A 19,006-nucleotide genomic window follows, 5' to 3' on the forward strand; every position below is an offset into this window, starting at 1 on the left:
TTCTTTCCTCAAATGCTCTCCAAGCATCCACATATTCCAAGCCTTGTTTCAACACATTCTGGCTATTATACTATTCATTATTGTTCTTTTTTTGCAGTTCTGCATTATCATATCTGGGCAACACACACACACACGCACACACACTTTGCCCTCTCTATCTTCTTCCATACAACCTCAAGCTCGAACACCTCAGATCTCTTGCAATTCACACTGCCTCTCAAGTGATTCATGTCCACCATCACAGGTGGATAGGACAGGATATTTAGTGAGGCATTGCCACAAGCCAGGGAGCATAGAGGATGAGGAGATGTTTTGACAGTTGAATTTGTCAAGTGCAAGAAGAATAATTGTTATGGGAGAATTTAGCTACAGCAGCATAAACTGGGAAGCCTTTCATTTTAGTAAAATGAATCAACTGGGAAGAGGAAACTGCACCTCATCTACCCTTTCACCTTGCTTAATTGCCATAGTCATACTTTCTATTATTCTTCCAGGTGATGCACACTCCTCAGGCATACTCTATTGCACAACATGGATCATCAAGTCTCCATATATCACACCTCTTAATGCTGTTTCTTCCTTACTCACCTGCATCCCCTTGTCTCTCTCTCCTCTACCACTTCCTTTGTTCCACTACTACTTATATGTTGTTCTGTCATCTCCCCATCCTTGGTTTCAACAGTTTCCCTCATTTTTCTCATTCCCTCTCTTTTACTGGTTCTCCTATTCCAATAACTCTCCTTACTCCTACTCTGATGGGTTTGGCATTCATTGTTTCCAGTCAAGTAATCTCTTCTTTCATGCTTCTCAACTCATTCCTGAGACATCCCACTTCCTCTTTCAGCACATCTCCCTCACTGCAAGCTATCTACTCTTGCTCACCATTCATCCTCCCAGTTAATACCATCTTTGAAAACTTCACAATGAGTCAAACTTACCATAATCCCTACTTTTATTTTTTTCATTTGTTTGCATTCTGCTCGTTATTCTTACCCTCGATTATGTTACTCATCTCTGTTGGTCAGTATTCTCCCATTTCTGATCTAATGCTGTCAAGGTCCATTATAGTAATGTTTAAATCACAAAGTTCTTCCCATTTTCTACATTGATTCTTTTAAACATAAATTAAATATTTTTTGTTTCTTTTCAGAGTTGCTACTGCATAATTACATTACTGACTATGTTCATCCAATGATCTTCAGTTAATCCCATTCAAACATTAGTGAGTTTGAGCCACTTTGAAAACCACTCATGTAATTAATAGTATAAGAAACAAGGCGGATGAAATGGTTGCACTAATTGCGTCTGTGCACCCAGAGATTGTCGGAATAAGTGAGACATGGTTAGATGAGGATGACATCCTGACAGGAATAGAGATGGAAAGGTATGATGTGTTTCGTGAGGATAGAAGGGGTAAAAAGGGAGGGGGAGTGCTATTGATGATAGAGAAAGAGTTATGTCCATACAAGGTAGAGATGCAAGGGGGAAATGGGGCCAGTGGTTTTGAGGCAGTATGGTGTGAGATAGAGGTGAATAGAATCAAATACTTGGTGGGATGTTGTTATAGACCTGGTAATGTGGATGGTGGTGATAGTGAAATGTATGGTCAAATAAGCCAAGCAAATAAGAAAAGGGTGATCATTATGGGTGATTTTAATTATGGCAATATAGACTGGAATGAAGAGATAGCAACTGGAAGTAAAGAAAATGAGTTTCTTGAGTTTTTGAGGGATAACTACCTCAGACAGTATGTAACAGAGGGCACAAGAGGATTAAGGGTCTTGGATTTGGTCATCTCATCGGAGGATGTAATTATCAATGAGGTGTCAAATCATCCACCAATTGGTGAAAGTGACCATGAGGTGATTACTTGGGTGGTTGCCAGCAGTGCAAGGACCCCTGTGAAAAAAGGGTATATGTGGAACTACAAGGGGGGTGATTATGAAGAGCTCAGGAGACAGCTTGCAGGTGTAGCATGGAATGAGGAGTTAGCTGGAAAAGAGATCAATGCAGCTTGGGGGATTTTCAAAAAATATTTAGTGGATGCAATGTCTAAATGTATACCACGGGTGAGAAGGTTAAATAAGTTAGGTGTGAGATGGATGAATAAAGAGATTAAGCATGCAATACAGAGAAAAAGGGCATTGTGGAGGCAGCATAAGAGAAGTGGAAGTAACCAATTTCATGAGTTCTACAAAGACCAGGCAAGGAGAGTGACTTGGTTGGTGAGAGTAGCTAAAGAGAGGTATGAACAGCAGTTAGCTAATGAAGCTAAAAAGAATCCTAGGGAGTTCTTTCGATATGTAGCCAGCAAAAGAAAGAATGATTATGGAAGGATGACATTGATTGGAGGAAATGGTATAAAGACAGCTGTTGCAGAATGTGTGGTGGAGATACTTAATGAGCAGTTCATAAAGATCTTTCAATCTTGTGAATGTGACTTCATGGAGAGATTAAGAGCAGTTGATGATGGGGAGGAGAGACTGACTGTAAGTGAGCAAGAGATGTTTGGGGAGTTGAGTAAACTAAATGTAAATAAGGCTGTGGGACTTGATAATATATCACCGCGTATTCTGAAGGAATGTGCCAGAGAGTTGACACCTGCCTTGACATATTTTTTTAATACGAGTCTTGCACTTGGTCAAGTCCCTAAAGAGTGGAAGGAGGGCAAGATTGTGCCACTTCATAAAGGAGGTGATCGAACTCAAGCATCAAACTATAGGCCTATCTGTGTGTCAGGTGTTGTGGTTAAGTTGTTGGAGAAGCTTGTGAGAACTAGGATCCAGAGTTGGGTTGACAACAATGGTATAATCTTTGATGGACAGCATGGATTTGCTAAAGGGAGGTCGTGTTTTAGTAATCTACTTACTTATTACAATAAAGTGACTGCTTCCTTGGACAGAGGAGAAGGATACACAGTAATATACTTGGATTTTGCAAAAGCTTTTGATAGAGTACCTCATGATAAGTTGACAGTCAAACTAGAGCAGATGGGGTTGGATATTAGATTAGTGCATTGGATTGGAGACTGGCTATCTGATAGGTATCAACAAGTTGTGTATGGGGGTGCAATATCCAGGAAAAGGAAAGTCACTAGTGGAGTGCCTCAGGGATCTGTTTTAGGGCCATTACTATTTAACTTGTATATTAATGATATTGGCGAAGATTTGGATGGAGATATTCAGTTGTTTGCAGATGATGCAAAGTTGGGACGAACCATAAAGAGTAGTGAAGATGTTGTGGCCTTGCAAGAAGACTTGAATAAATTGAGTGATTGGGCAAGCAAATGGGGATGTGAGTTCAATGTTGCAAAATGTAAGGTTTTAAAATTTGGAAAACAAAGATGGGATGCAGAATTTATGCTTGGTGAAAATATATTGTTGGAAGTAGAGGAAATAAGAGATCTGGGAGTGATAGTGGATAAGGATCTAAAATTTAGGGGTCACATCGCCAAAATTGTGAAGACAACACAAAGACTTCTGGGAATGATGAGGAGGACACTGACATGTAGAAGTAGGGAGATTCTTGTTCCATTGTATAAGGCTTTGATTAGGCCACACATGGACTATTGTGCCCAGATTTGGTCACCTGGTTTTCAGAAGGATGAAGAGATGTTGGAAAGGGTCCAAAGGCGACTGACTAAGGTAGTTTCTGACCTCTGGAATGTCGAGTATGAGGAAAGATTGAAAAGATGTAATTTGCAGAGACTAGTGGAGAGAAGGAAGAGGGGAGATATGATAGAGACCTACAAGTTGGTAAGGGGTTGCTATAGGATCAATGGTGGAGAAGTTCTACAGCGAATAGTGGGAGATCAGGGGAGAACCAGAGGTCATCCCTGGAAACTGTATAAAGAGGGTGTGAGTAGGGGAGTGAGAGGCAGGTTTTTTTCGTGCAGAGTTGTGAATGATTGGAATGCCTTGCCTGAGAGTGTGGTGTCTGCAAGGAGTTTGAATGTGTTTAAGACCCGGTATGATGAGATGTGTGTGAGATAAAAGTACCTCCTAGATGAGTCTTTGACTCCATGAGGTCTTGTTTAATAATAATAATAATAATGTGTGTATGCAGACTGAAGGGTTTTTATCGTGAGTGTTTATGATTTTAAATGTTTTTACCTTCATCATTTGTTTATAATGGCAAAGAAGAATTATTTCAGCTTTTTCATAATAGCAATTGAAGGCATATGGTATAACTGAAAATGCATTTGAAAATGGTCATATATTAGTAATAAATAGTAAAACATCGTCATGCATTACTGATAAAATGAGTTTTTCCTTCATGTCTCACAGACTGATAAACATACGATATATAAGTAGTTAACATAGTTTTTCCCCACTGTTAGTTACACAGAAATACAAATAACATGCAATAAGACAAGCTCGTAAAATGATCACCTCTAGAATTAAAAATGTTACTATGAGATATTAAGTGACCATGAGAAGAACATACCTAGGCTGACATCTGACTAGTGAGATATTTGCATAAGTGGTGAACCACACTAAATTTTTCAAATCCTACCTATATCATTGGTGAACAAATTAAATAACTGTGACCCATGTACAGAGTCCTGCAGTATACCACTAGTGACCTGCCTTCTCCCCGATTCATTTTTCCCATACAAACTGATGTCTGTCCATTAGCTGCCCTCTTACCCAAATTACCAGCTTCGTATTCATCCCATTCACTAAATTTTATCATCATTATTATTATTATCATCCCAAGACCCCATGGAGTCGAAGATTCATCTACAAGCTCATCATACCATGCATTAAGCACACTTTAATTAAACATACCATGCATTAAACACACTCAAATTCTCCGCAGACAGCACACTCTCAGGCAAGGCATTCCAATCATTCACAACTCTGCATGCAAAAAACCTGCTTCTCACTTCCCTGCTCACACCCTCCTTACAGCTTCCAGGGCTGACCTCTGGTTCTCCCTTGATCTCCTACCATTTACTGTAAAACCTCTCCACCATTGATTCGATAACAACCTCTTACTAACTTGTAGGTCTCTGTCGTATCTCCCCTCTTCCTAATCCACTAGACTCTGCAAGTTGCATCTTCTCAACCTTTCCTTATATTAGACATTCCAGAGATCAGACACTACCTTAGTAAGTCATCTGTGAACCTTTCCAACATCTCTTCGTTCTTCTGAAAACCAGGTGACCAAATGTGTGCTCAGTAGTCCATGTGTGGCCTAATCAAAATATTATACAATATAATGGAACAAGAATCTCTTTACTTCTACAAGTCAGTGTCTTCCACATCATTCCTGGAATTCTTTGCGTGTTATCCTCACAATTTTGGCAATGAGTCCCTTAAATTTCAGAACCTTATCCACTATCACCCCAAGATCTCTCATTTCTTCCACCAAGCATAAATTCTACATCCCATCTTTGTTTCCGAAATTTTAAAACCTTACATTTTGCAACATTGAACTCGCATCCCCATTTCTGTGCCCATTCACTGAATTTATTCAACTCTTCTTGTAAGGCCACAACATCTCTACTCTTCATAGTTTGTCCCAACATTGCATCATCTGTAAAAACTGAATATCTCCATCCAACTCTTTGCCAATATCATTAACATACAGCAATGTTATACAGCCATTGCTGTTTAACATACAGGTTAAACAGCAATGGCCCTAAAACAGACCCCTGAGGCACACCACTAGTGACTTTCCTCTTCCTGGATATTGCTCCTCCATACACAACTTGCTGATATCTATCGGATCGCCAGTCTCTGATCCAAGAGCACTAATCTAATATCCAACCTCATCCGCTCTAGTTTGAATATCAACTTATTAAGCAGTAATCTATCTAAAGTACAAGGGTAATCTGAAAACTTCTTGGCCTCTACCATAGGTGGCAACGCTATTGGCAACTTTTTTTTTTCTAAGTTGGTACATCTGTCATAAGTATCCATATGAAATTGCAAGCCATTCTAACAAGTACTTTGTTGTATACAGCTGTCTGAAGCAAAAGTGTTGTTTATATCCCTTGAAATGGATAAAACCGAGTATCATGCAGTTATAAAATTCTTTGTAAAAGAAGGTTTAATGGCAAAAATAAATTTATCTGAAGTTAATAAAAGTTTATGGGCACCTCTTCTCCTTCGTTTTTAATAATTAAGAAATGGGCTACTGAGTTTAAACGTGGCCATGCCAGCCTTGAAGATGATCCACATGAAGGACGTCCAAAAAGTGTAATAACACTAGAAATCATTGATCAAGTGCACGATATGGTATTGGATGACTGGCAAGTCACAGTGCATGAAATTGCTGAGACTATAGGCATTTCAAAAGAATATGTAGGATATATTTTACGTGAAGTATTACAAATGAAGAAGCTTTGTGCAAGATGGGCGCCACACTTGCTCACAGCAGATCAAAAACGCTCTCGCATGAAAATCTCTGAACAGTGCTTGGAGCGTTTTAACAAGAATAAAACTGATGCTGTGTGCCAATTTATTACTATGGACGAGACTTGGATTCACCAGTACACACAAGAATCCAAACAGCAGTCAAAAGTGGACAGAAGCCAATTGTTCAGCGCCAAAGAAGACAAAGTCATCTTTGTCTTCTTTGGCCATCAGCAGAAAAAAAGGATCAATATACACAAACTACAACAGTTCCATACATAAAGGGTAGACCATATGTACCAAAAGATTATCATAAGAAATGGTCTTATGATAATCAGTCATGGCATCGGTGTTTTGGAATGATAAAAGGCATTTTGTTTATTAATTATCTTGAAAAGGGTAAACCAATAACCAGGGAATATTATTCCAATCTTTTAACCAGACTAGATGAAAAAATTCATGAGAAAAGACCCAGTTTACAGAAGAAAAAAAAATCATCTTTCATCAGGACAATGCACCTTCCCACAAAGGTGTTTTGGACAATGGGAAAATTTAGGGATCTGCACTATGAATTTTTGGAACAACCACTCTATTTCCTGGATTTGGCTCTTCTATCTCTTCCCAAAACTAAAACTCTTCCTCTCTGGTCAGCGTTTTTCTTCGAATCAAGAGGCGATTGCAGCTATAGAGGGGTATTTTGCAGATCTTACTATGAATCACTACATGGATGGGATAATGGGAGTGGAGCATCACTGGATTAAATGTATATTAGTCTTAAGGGAGATTATGTTGAAAAATTAAATAATTTTGAAATTATAAATTCATTTTTTTCATTGTTAGGCTGAGAGCTTTCAGACCACCCTCGTAACTAATGCAAACTCAAGAAATTTATTAGCCTTGAAGAAACTGACATTACTTAAAACATGTATATGGAGATTGATCTGTTTCTTCTTGTATTTTAATAATGTATGTTTTTATATAGATGGTATTCTTTACTGCATGGCTAGGATCTTCTTTTGCTGTGATTGACAAACTGGACATTGGTTTTGATCAAGAACTCTCAATGCCAGAGGTAAGTTAGTGCTATAGATTTAAGAGGGTGGATCACATAACTTAAGACCATTTCTTATGATAATCTTTTGGTACATATGGTCTACCCTTTATGTATGGAACTGTTGTAGTTTGTGTATATTGATCCTTTCTTTCAGCAAATTTCAACATTGAATAGCACTCATGATATACAATTTATGGAATCAATACCTACCTATTTGAGATAAAACATTAATCATGATTACTTAACTTTATTAATTATTATCAGTTAATTTCTATATGAAACAGTTGTTGAATTCATAAAAAACATATATAATTATTATTAATAGTTTCCTGATCTCCATGGAGTCAAGACTCATTGTGGGAGGTCAACACTAAGTCTATCATACCACTCCTTAAACTTGTCCAATGTCTGCATGTTCACCAACCTCTCAGGCAATGCATTCTATGCTCCTACCACTCTCCATGCAAAAAACTTACTTCTTACCTTTTTACTCACCACTCCCTTTTGCAACTTCCAGTGATGGTCCCTTGTCTTTGCTCCCTCCCCTCAGTGTTTACACAATAATAACCCTCCATTAGCTTAACTGTCTTGATTATATTGCCCCTTTGTCTTCTCTCTGCCAAACTCTGTAGTCGGCATGTCCTAACTATGTCCTCATAATCAACGTTGTATAGTCCAATATCATTTTTGTTATTCATCTCTGCACCCTCTCCAGGGTTGCTTCATTCCCTTCAAATCCTAGTGACCAGATATGAGCAAAGAAATCCAGGTTTGGTCTGATTAAAGCTTTATACAATGGGACCACTGCACTTATTTGTTGTGGTCAGTGTCCTTCTTAACATTGCAACAATTCTCTGAGATGTCTTCACAACCTTTGCAAATTGTCCATGGAACTTCTATTCACATCACCCTGAGATTCTTTTCTTCCTCCACTTCTTCCAGTATAACCCCACTAAGTGAGTATGAAGTATCCCATCTGTGGATCCCAAATCCCAGTCCACTACCTGATATCCAAACTCATATGTTGTAACTTAAAATTCAACTTATGTGGCACCCTGTCAAATGCCTTTGAAAATAAAATGACAGTGTGTGCCTTACCCTCATTCATTGCTCTTACTTCTCTATTGTAAGAGGTTACCAGATTATTAAAACAAGAGCACCTTTAACAAATCTACCCTGCCATCATAAATAATGTTTGCCCAATTCTGTATATGACCTTTTACCAATTTCTTTAAAATCTTAACAACTACAGAAAGAAATAAAAATAGACATAGTTTGATACCTCCATTCTGCTGCCACCTTTATTCAGTGGTATATTTTACTCTCCAGGAATCTGTCCATTGCAAAACTTTTAGTAAAAATGGCACAATCAGTTCCAAGGCACATTCCTATAAAAACACATGGTGAAATTTTAGTAATGCTTAGCATACTCAGTATTTGGAATACATCCTCTTCCTTCACTCATTGAACTAGGAATATAGCCTACTGCACCAGGATGAAACACTCTAATAAAGTGATCATTAAACTATTATTCCTAAAATCTTTTGCAAACTTGCAAATTTTTGAGAATGCAACTTATTATTGTTAACAGACCTTCATGGAATCCATAGAATTGATACACTCCTGGCCTGTACAGTCGGTTGAACTTCAGCCAGTTCAACCGACTATACTGAAGAGTAGGGAAATCTGTACAAGTTAAATAAATATGACTTGATTTTCAGTTTACTACCAAGCTGAAACAGCCAAGTTATATTAATTATTGAATGTGTTTTCACTTGGTTAAAAATTATTATTATTGAGGCCTCCATGGAGTCAGAAGACTCATCGAGGGGAGGTTCCCCCCCCCCCCCCTGAGAAACACAAAGTCTATCATACCACTCCTTAAACTCATTGAATGTTCTCGCTCTCACCACTCCATCAGCCATTGCATTCCATGGTTCAACCACCCTCCATGCAAAGAAACCACTCCTCACCCTCTTGCAAACAGTTTCCTTTCGTAACTTCCAGGGATGGCCTCTTGTCATCACTCCTTCCCGCTGTTCAACCAAGCGAAAGAACTCCCCAGTGTTAACCCTGTAACCGCCTCTCAACAAATTAAATTAAAGATGCCACAAAATTATAGTTGTGTTTAATACTTTATGCAAGTGTAAGCCAAAAACGTTTCAAGTGAAGTATCTTCATTATTATATACTTGTATATAAAAGCCAATGACTTCACATTAATCACCTTAGTATTCCTTAATACAAAGCAAACATTCCTTCATGTGTGTTTATGTTATGCATAATGGTAAGGGCCACTATCCAGACAATTTGCAATCTTTGAGGTCTCATCAGTGGGGGGTCAGACCCAGAAGAGACACTAAGGTTGAAGTAATGCAGAAATCATATAATTCCCAAGTAGTTGACACTGGAATATATATTTTTTGGCATCTTTAATTTTTAACCAAGTGAAAATTTCAACAACTAGCTCTAATCCAGAGTATTTTAATAATGAGGTGTTGCACCTCTTCCCTACTTGTATATGGGAAATATATAACATATGACTTCTACATTACTTCAACCTTGGTATCTCTTCTGGGTGTGGGAATGATGATCTGATATACAGTCTGTTCTAATACATTTAACTCAACGTGAATTATTCATTCTGTTTTTAGGGACCTTGGGTGCATGACTTCTGAGATAAGTACCAGCTAGTAATTAGATTTATTCTATTTCTTTCTTAACTTAGAATTTCGGATTGCTTTACAAATTTTAAATAGGCGATCACCAGTGAAAAATACTAGCGTTCAAGCAGATGTTTGCACAGTTCAGAAATTTTTATGACTTCTTGCAAAAGAAATGGCCTAATAAACTCCAGGTTGAGCTTCGCTGAAGCATCAGCATCCCAGATTCTGTATTCAAAATGTGGCTCATATTTAATCTAGGAAACCTGAGGAATAAGTCTGGTGAATTTATGAACCAACATAAGGAAAGAGTGCCTCCTGGCTAGTTTGTTCCATTGTTCCTTGGCTCACATGATAAAAATGGCCATGGTTAAAAATTCTAAAATAAATTTTACAAAAGCCAGGAACACAAGTGGATCTGAATATAGTCAAGACAGTTTCTGACTACCATTAATTGATAAAACCTTATCAATTCTGACTACCTTAGTTGATAAAAATGTCCAATACCACGGGTTCATTTTAAAAAAGTGAAAAAACCTCAATCCATTACCATGGATGCAACTAGGAAAAGAGGCATTGGCCAGTGGAAATCAGTAAACAGTACAGAAAAATATATGACCTAACTACAGTGTGCAACCTGGCTATAAAACCAGAACCACTATAACAAAAGGCATAAACTGGACAATGCCACTATTACCAAAAATTCAGCCACTTGCAATGCAGCTACAGGGCCAATTTCCACTGTATTAAATATGGAGAAAACCATGTAATGACTTATTGCAAAAAATCAAAAATAGAGCTAAATGCACCAACTATAGTTGGTGGGCCACATCCTACCAACTACAGAGGGGTGCAAACAATACTTCATCACCCAAACCTAAGATCTCTAGATCTTCATCAACAACTGCATGGGCACCCACAACAAAGGCTGGCAAAATCCCGAAGTGCACAGCGAACCACCCAAGCACATGCCTCATACACAGAGGTGGTGGCTTCAAAACCCGCAGGAAAAACTGAACCCTAATCCCCAACCAAATTCCACAAAGCTGCAGTCATAGCAGCCACTTCAGACGATATGTCAATTGCACTCCGCAATGCAAACCCCAGCCAGGATTCCACAAACAAGTGGTAATGTAAGTCAGGCAGCGAGAGATATGAGATTTTTGCTTCAGGCTATACGGAAGAAGACAGAGAGAGGAAAAATAGTGTGCGTGTTGCCTAGGTATGATAATAATGAGCTGAGCAGAAAAGCGGTGATATTGAATGGCATAATAGTGAGAATGTGTGACAAGAGAGGACTGGTATATCTGGATGCTTGGACCGCGTTTGAGGAAAGAGAGGAGTTGTATGTGGGAGACCGCTTACATTTGAATGAGGAAGGACGCAGGCATCTGGAGAAATTGCTGTTCTGAATGAGTCAGTGTGTCCCAGGGAGGATGATAGCAGGGGTGGCCTCTTGTGGGAATGGATACTTGGGAGAAGGGAGACAATATCAGGTAACACTGAGCCCAGTGGAGTCTAGAAGGGATAATGCTGGGTATAGAAACAATGGCATTTATATGTTTTACACTAATGCCAGGAGTATCCGGAATAAGGGAGAGGAATTGGTGGCGCAGATAGCATCAGCCTGGCCAAAAATTATTGGGATCACTGAGACGTGGTTGACAGAAGGGGATGTAATAACAGGAATAGAAGTCGCTGGGTATAGCATTTTTCATCACGATAGGAAGGGAAAGCATGGTGGTGGGGTACTGCTTATGATAAGTGATGAATTATGTCCTCTAAGAGTGGAGGCTTTTGGAAGGAAGTGAGACAAATGATTTTGAGAGCATATGGTGTGAGGTAGAGGTAGGCAAGACAGGATATTTAGTGGGGTGTTGCTACAGGCCCAGGAGCACAGAGGATGGGGACCAGGAGATGTTTAGACAGCTAAGTTTGGCAAGTGCAAGAAGAAGAATGGGATATTTTAACTACAGTAGTATAAACTGGGGAGAGGACGATGCATGTAGCAATAAGGGAATGGGATTTCTAGAATTCGTGAGGGACAAATGTCCTAGCCAACAAGTAATAGAGGGAACAAGAGGTTCAAGAGTTTTGGATTTGGTTATAGCATCAGAAGAGTTGATAATAACTGAGATGACATCTCTCCCACCAGTTGGAGAGCGTGACCGTATGGTTTTGATTTGGAAAATGAATAGACATGCAGGAGTATCAAAGAGACGGGAATGTATGTGGAATTATAAGGCAGGTGATTATAATAGTCTAAGATGTCAACTTGGGGAAGTTTCATGGAGGGAGGAATTGGAAGGCCGGGATATCATTAGTGCATGGGAAATTATGAAAGAATATTTGTTAGCAGCAATGGTAAGTTGTATACCACAAGTGAAGAGGACACAATTTGGAGTAAAGTGGATGACAAACAATATTAAACAGGAATTGCATGCAAAAAAGAGGCTGTGGGAGAGATATAAGGAGACAGGAGAAGAGAAGATGCATGAAGAATATAAGACACAGGCCAGAAGAGTGACTAGTGTGGTAAGGAAAGCGAAACTGGAATATGAGAGGAGATTGGCCCTAAGATCCAAAGAAAATCCTAGGGAATTTTTTAGCTATGTGGCCAGTAGGAGGAAAAATGACTGTGGAAGAATGATATTGTGGGATAAAAATGGGAATAGAGTGACTGATGCAGAGGACATAGTGGAATTGTTCAATGAACACTTTATTGGAGTATTTCATCCTAGAGGATTCAGTTTTAATGCTAGAGGGATAGGGCTGGTTCGAGGTTTAGAGGTAGAGGAGGAGAGTGTGTTTCAGATACTGAGTACTCTGGATGTCAGTAAAGCTTTGGGACTGGATGGTATTTTACCACGAGGTTTGAGAAAATGTGTTAGGGAATTGACAGTGCCTTTGACCTGGCTTTTCAATGAAAGTCTGGCTTCGGCAAAGGTGCCCAGTGAATGGAAGGAAGGTAAGATGGTGCCATTGCATAAGGGTGGTAACAGACTAGAAGTGCCTAATTATAGGCCAGTCTGTGTGTCATCAGTAGTTGTTAAGATCTTGGAGAAAGTAGTGAGGGACCGTATACAGCATTGGGCAGATGAGGGTAATGTTATCTGTGAGAGTCAAAATGGATTTGTGAAAGGGTGCTCTTGTTTTAGCAATATGCTAGCTTTTTATAATAAAGTTACAAGAACATTAGATGAGGGAAAGGCATATACTGCAATTTTCTTAGACTTAGCAAAGGCATTTGACAGGGTGCCACATGATAAGCTGATATTTAAGTTGCAGCACATGTGTCTGGATGTCAGATTGGTCAACTGGATTCAGGATTGGCTGTCTGATAGGTATCAGAGAGTTGTGTATGGTGGAGCAGTTTCAAGGAGGCAGGGTTACAAGTGGGGTCCCACAGGGCTCAGTACTAGGACCTATATTGTTTAACCTTTATATCAATGACATTGTCAGTGGATTGCAAGGGGATATTCAGTTGTTTGCAGATGATGTGAAGCTGGGAAGGATTATTAGTAATAGTGCAGATGTGGTAGCCCTGCAAGAGGATTTGAATAAGCTAGATAGATGGGCAAATGAATGGGATATCAGTTTCATGCAGCAAAATGTAAGGTCTTGAGGTTTGGGAAACATCGATGGGCTGCTGCCTAATCTATGGGAGGAGTTGTACTGGGAGACAAGAGATATTTGGGGTTGATGATTGATAGAAACCTGTAGTTTAGGGGACATATTGCAAAGGTGGTGAAGGTAACACAGAGGATTGCTGCAATTATGAGAATGACACTGACCTGAAGATAAGAAGGTTATCATTCTGTTGCATAAGTCTCTGATCAGACCACACTTGTACTATTGTTCTCAAATTTGGTCCCCAGGATTTTCAGGGGATAAATTAACTGTGGAAAGGATACAAAGACGGATGACAAAGATGGTTTCAGGACTGTACAATATTAGTTATGAGGATCGACTGAGGGAATGTGGACTGCAGAGTTTGGTGGATAGAAGGAGGAGAGGTGATATGATTGAGACTTTTAAACTGTTGATAGGTGGTTACAGGGTTGACACTGGGGAGTTCTTTCGCTTGGTTGATCAGTGGGAAGGAGTGATGACAAGAGGTCATCCCTGGAAGTTACGAAAGGAAACTGTGAGCAAGAGGGTGAGGAGTGGTTTCTTTGCGTGGAAGGTGGTTGAACTGTGGAATGCATTGCCTGATGGAATGGTGAGAGCGAGAACGGTCAATGAGTTTAAGGAGTGGTATGATAGACTGTGTTTCTTAGGGGGGGGGGGACCTCCCCTCGATGAGTCTTGACAGACTATCTTCTTAGGAAGGACCTCCCATGATGAGTCTTTTGACTTCATGGAGGCCTGAATAATAATAATAATAACAAGTTTGTGAGACATACACAAAAAATCCATACTGCATTAGTCAATGGTTAACAAATGTAGAAGGCAAAAATCTCTACAGATTATGTTTCTGGAATGCCAGTGGTCTAGGAAACAAAATGCACGAAGTACAAGAATTCATGACATGCTATAGTGCTGATATAATCCTTGTAAAGGAAACATACCTTCAATCAGCTGATGACCCAAAGCTTAGGAAATATGTTCTATCCCATAGTGACCACTCAGCACCTTGGAGGAGGGGTTGTACAGCCCTGTTTTTCAAGCTCCATATAGAACACAATGAAACTGTAAATCCTGCCACTGACAACATAAAAATCATGGGAATGCCAGTCCAAACTGCAAATCTGGGTTTTCCTGAAAATATACCCATATACATCACTCTGTACACAAAACTGTGTACAGAGTGGAAACAAACTTTACTGAAATTCTAGACACAAATGAAGCAGTGTTAGTAGTAAGAGACCTTAATGCTAAGCACACGGTCTTGATCAGCAGAACTAAACATCAAAATGGAAGAACTTCTAATGACTTTGCTACCACCAGGAATACAGTAATTATAGGACCTCTAGAACCCATGTACTACAATGCTGCAGAATTTATTGATGTCCTTGACATAGCGATATTACAAAATACTGCACATCGATATCAAATAAATGCAGTGGATGACCTCAGCTTTTATCACAATCTAGTTTTACTCCAACTGGGCTTAGAACATGAAAATATCCCAGGCCAGGTCCCAACCATCAGCTAGCACCTGGTCTGGGACATTTTCGTGATGACCACTCTACAAACATTTTTGGACCAGTTCCAGCTATTGACCCAAAGGAAAAAATTGACAACTCAATTTTGGGTTTAGAAAAACAGATAACTGCATTAACAGCTGCCACTGCAGATGTGTCACAGTAGCAGCACAATCTATGACTTCTGCATGAGAAAAATCAGATCTATGAAAAGAACAGAGCCAGCTGCCTTTACTACAAACCACTTGCCTCAGAACACTGACAAGCACTCAACAGGGCCACAAAGAAAGTTTTGGATGTACTTAAAACCTATCAAAATCAACAGTGGACAATAAAACTTTAATCCTTGAACACAGAGGACCAAGTATTATGGAAAAATAACCAAAGCTTTACATACAGACTATATACCTCTCTCACCAATCCAATGTGATCTGATGTAGACAAAGATCAAGCCTTTGCTGAAAACCTGGAGGAGTGTAATACAAACTGCACCCATGCAGATCTAAACTTCATTAGTAAAGTGCATACCTGTATACATAGTATACTAAAATGCACAGAGTACCTAAAGCCCATCGAACTGACATCACCTGCTGAGGTACATGAAATCCTTACCAAACTTAAGGAAAGTGCCATACCCAGATGAGATTTCTAACAAAATCATCAAATGCCTGCTACATAAAAAGGTATAATGAACTTTGTTGCTATTATGAATGCAATATTAAGATATCAATACTTCCTAGCATGATGGAAAGTAGCAGATGTAATCTTAGCAGAACTAATATGCTGTCATTTAATCCCAAAACCAGGAAAAGCAGCACACCTTCTCCAAAACTATTGCCCATTTAGCCTGTTTTCCTGCTAGGAAAATAGTTGAGAGGATAATACTAAAAAGACTGCAGAAAGTCACTAAGAATTAAATCTCATCCTCTGTGAGCAGTTTGTATTTCAGGAGAACCATTCCTCAGAACAACAAGCATTAGACAAAATATGGCACAATGGGCTTCTTTTCGAATTCCTGAGTCCAAATTCCTACTAGTACTGGTCAAACTTACCAAGTCATACCTCGGAGATTGCAAACTCTGCAAGCTACAGGGAATTAGACCGTCTAAATGCAGTATCACAAACAGGCATCCTCCAGGACTCCCTGCTGTCATCTCTGCTCTTTGTTATCTTTGTGGCTAACATCCCTCTACAATGGTCCTGATAGTGCAGTAATGGTCTGCTCCTTGCAACCTAGACTGGCAGTCAAAAAACTGCAAAACCGTAGTCTCAGTACTAGAGAAATGGTTGAAGAAAAATGGTGAATTGATGTTAATGCAGATAAGAGCACTGTTGCTATTCACAAAGAGATGAGTGTTCCCAGAGGGTGAAGTTATGTTTGGCACTCCCATTCCATGGCAACCAGTAGCCAAATACTTAGGGGTACAACTAGGTAAAGGGTTTTGCTTCACATCTCATATCAATCATTTCTGCTGAAAAGCAAATAGGGCAGCTACTTGTCACTGAATTATAATAGCTGACTAATCATGTAACTTAAATTGCTGCAATGCAAGATACTGATCAGGCCAATCCTGATGGTATGGCTCGTCCATATGGAGTCACCCAACAGATTCAAATGTTAGCAAACATTTGGTCATATTATGCAAGCTGATGAATCATTGGAAAAGGCAGTTATGTTGGGGAAGACTGAGGGAATGAGAAGAGGAGGAAGACTGCAAGAGAGTTGGATAGACAACATAAAAGAACTTACCAACTTGATCTTACAGTTACTGAAAAAAAGGACAAAAGGCTGAGTGGGATGGAGAGCATTTGTTCACAGGATCACCAAGAGTCGAAAACAACTGGATAGCACATAACAAGACATGGTGTTAAGAGAAAAGTTGTTCAAAATGCTAGTTGTATGGTGTAAATGGTACATTATGCCCAGTAACACAGTCTATATTTGAGTTTTAAGTCAACAGAATTGAAAGAGGTACAATAAGATAATTTGATGTTAAATCAGGTGAAGCCAAGGGTGTACATTATCTCTTCTTATTCATCATCTATGTTGCATTATGAAAGGAAGTGGCATTAAACCTGATATCAAAATTGGAAATTTTAAAATCTCAGTTTTAAAATTTCCAAATTTGAAAACTGAGATTTTTAAAATCATTATTTTAAAATTTAAAAAATCAAAATTTTAAAATAATGCTGATGATGATATACTTCTAAATTAATCCAATACAAGTCTGCAGGATTCTCAGACTATGGCTGTATAATGGCTGTAATAAATATGGTGTGAAAATCATAAAAGACATCAATGAAAAATAGGCAGTAACATTGAAAACATCAACTGCATCCTGAATGGATAATCTATAGAATAGATAAAACATTTCAGCAATTTAGGCATAATTTTGAGTGAAGATGACAAATGAAATATAAAATTATATGGAACAAGAGAGAAATTAGTCAAACACTAAACTAGTTGTATACAGGACAGTTAATCCATAAGTTAAAGTTGAAAAACCAACTTTAACTTATGGATCTGAGAGTTGGATTAGAAATCTAACTCAACTCTAAAACTCCTGATCTTGATAGTTCTGAGAAAAATTAGGGAAATGAAAGAATGTATAAGGGATGGTATCAGTGGCAGTATTATATTAAAAATAAGGATATCAGGAAAGAACAAGACACCTCCAAGGAGTCCAAAGACTCATGAAGGGAGGGCACCTACTCTACAACTCTCTGTCTCTACCACTTAATCCAACTAGAGCAAACTGCAACTAATATCATCATGTACACCAACGTCATCTACTGCCAACCACCACAAGTACTTTTGTCTGTAAATTGTGTGTGTTCTAAAGGCCGATTTTTCTGTATGCAGGATGAAAAACCAGACTTTGCAGGAGTAAATCCCTGCTACTTCCATATCAAATTGGCTAACTCATCTTCATTTGAAAAACTCCATATATAACAATTCCTCTCATCACGATGAGAATCAAACTTAGGCCTTTTCCAGTTGAAGGTCACAATGTACCATCATTTTTCCAATTGCACTACGGAGGTGCTGAATTCCAACAAGACATTGTTAGAATTCAAGAATGTGTTAGCAGAGCATGGTCACTTAAACAAAATGAGAAAGGAAAGGCCAGCAAAAGAAGTTATAAATTTAGTTTAATCCTTTATCCAAGTGTAAGAACAAAGTTTGCACCTGAAGTATCACTTTAAGGGAAGGGCCACTACCCAGACCAGTTTCGACCTTTATTGAGGTCTCGTCAGTGGGAGTCAGCCCCAGAGGTGGTGATACTAAGGTGGAAATAATGGAGAAGTCATATTTACCTATATGAGTTGACAAAGGGTGTCGCACCCTATTATTAAAATTCTCTGGATTAGAGATAAGTTTATGGAAGTTTTTCACTTAGCTATGCTATTAATTATATATTGGGTTTTATCCTTTATCCAAGTGTAAGCAAACAAAGTTTGCTCCTGAAGTACTTTCAGGACTGTGCAAATCATGGTAAAGGTGATATAAGTTCTAATCACTTGCCTTAATATCTCCCATAATGCAAAACACATCTCCTTACAGACATGTATAATGCTATGCATAAAGGGAAGGGCCACTACCCAGTGCCCTTCCTTTAATATGTGGTAAATGAGACCTTTATTGAGCTCTTATTTACCACAAGTTGTCCCAGTTCTGAAAGTACTTCAGGCACAAAATTGGTTTGCTTACTCTTGGATAAAGGATAAAATCCAATATATAATTAGCAGCATACTAAGTGAAAAACTTCCATAAACTTAT

The 19,006-nt window shown here is 38.8% G+C and overlaps 1 protein-coding gene across 5 annotated transcripts in view; it reads left to right on the top strand.

Moving 5' to 3' along the window:
• The window catches only part of LOC150094665 (NPC intracellular cholesterol transporter 1-like), a 537,686-nt gene that overhangs the window by 356,206 nt on the left and 162,474 nt on the right, over positions 1-19,006 (top strand). For all 5 annotated transcript variants that reach the window (XM_090411500.1, XM_090411501.1, XM_090411502.1 and 2 more), the window contains exon 18: positions 7,345-7,434. In XM_090411500.1, coding sequence (XP_090267626.1) covers positions 7,345-7,434 — 90 coding nt within the window. The remainder of the gene's footprint in view (positions 1-7,344; positions 7,435-19,006) is intronic.

This window comes from Typopeltis vanoorti, chromosome 21 (genome assembly GCF_054136105.1).
Source record: "Typopeltis vanoorti isolate ZY-2024b chromosome 21, IOZ_Tvanoo_1.0, whole genome shotgun sequence".
Lineage (NCBI taxonomy): Eukaryota > Metazoa > Arthropoda > Arachnida > Uropygi > Thelyphonidae > Typopeltis > Typopeltis vanoorti.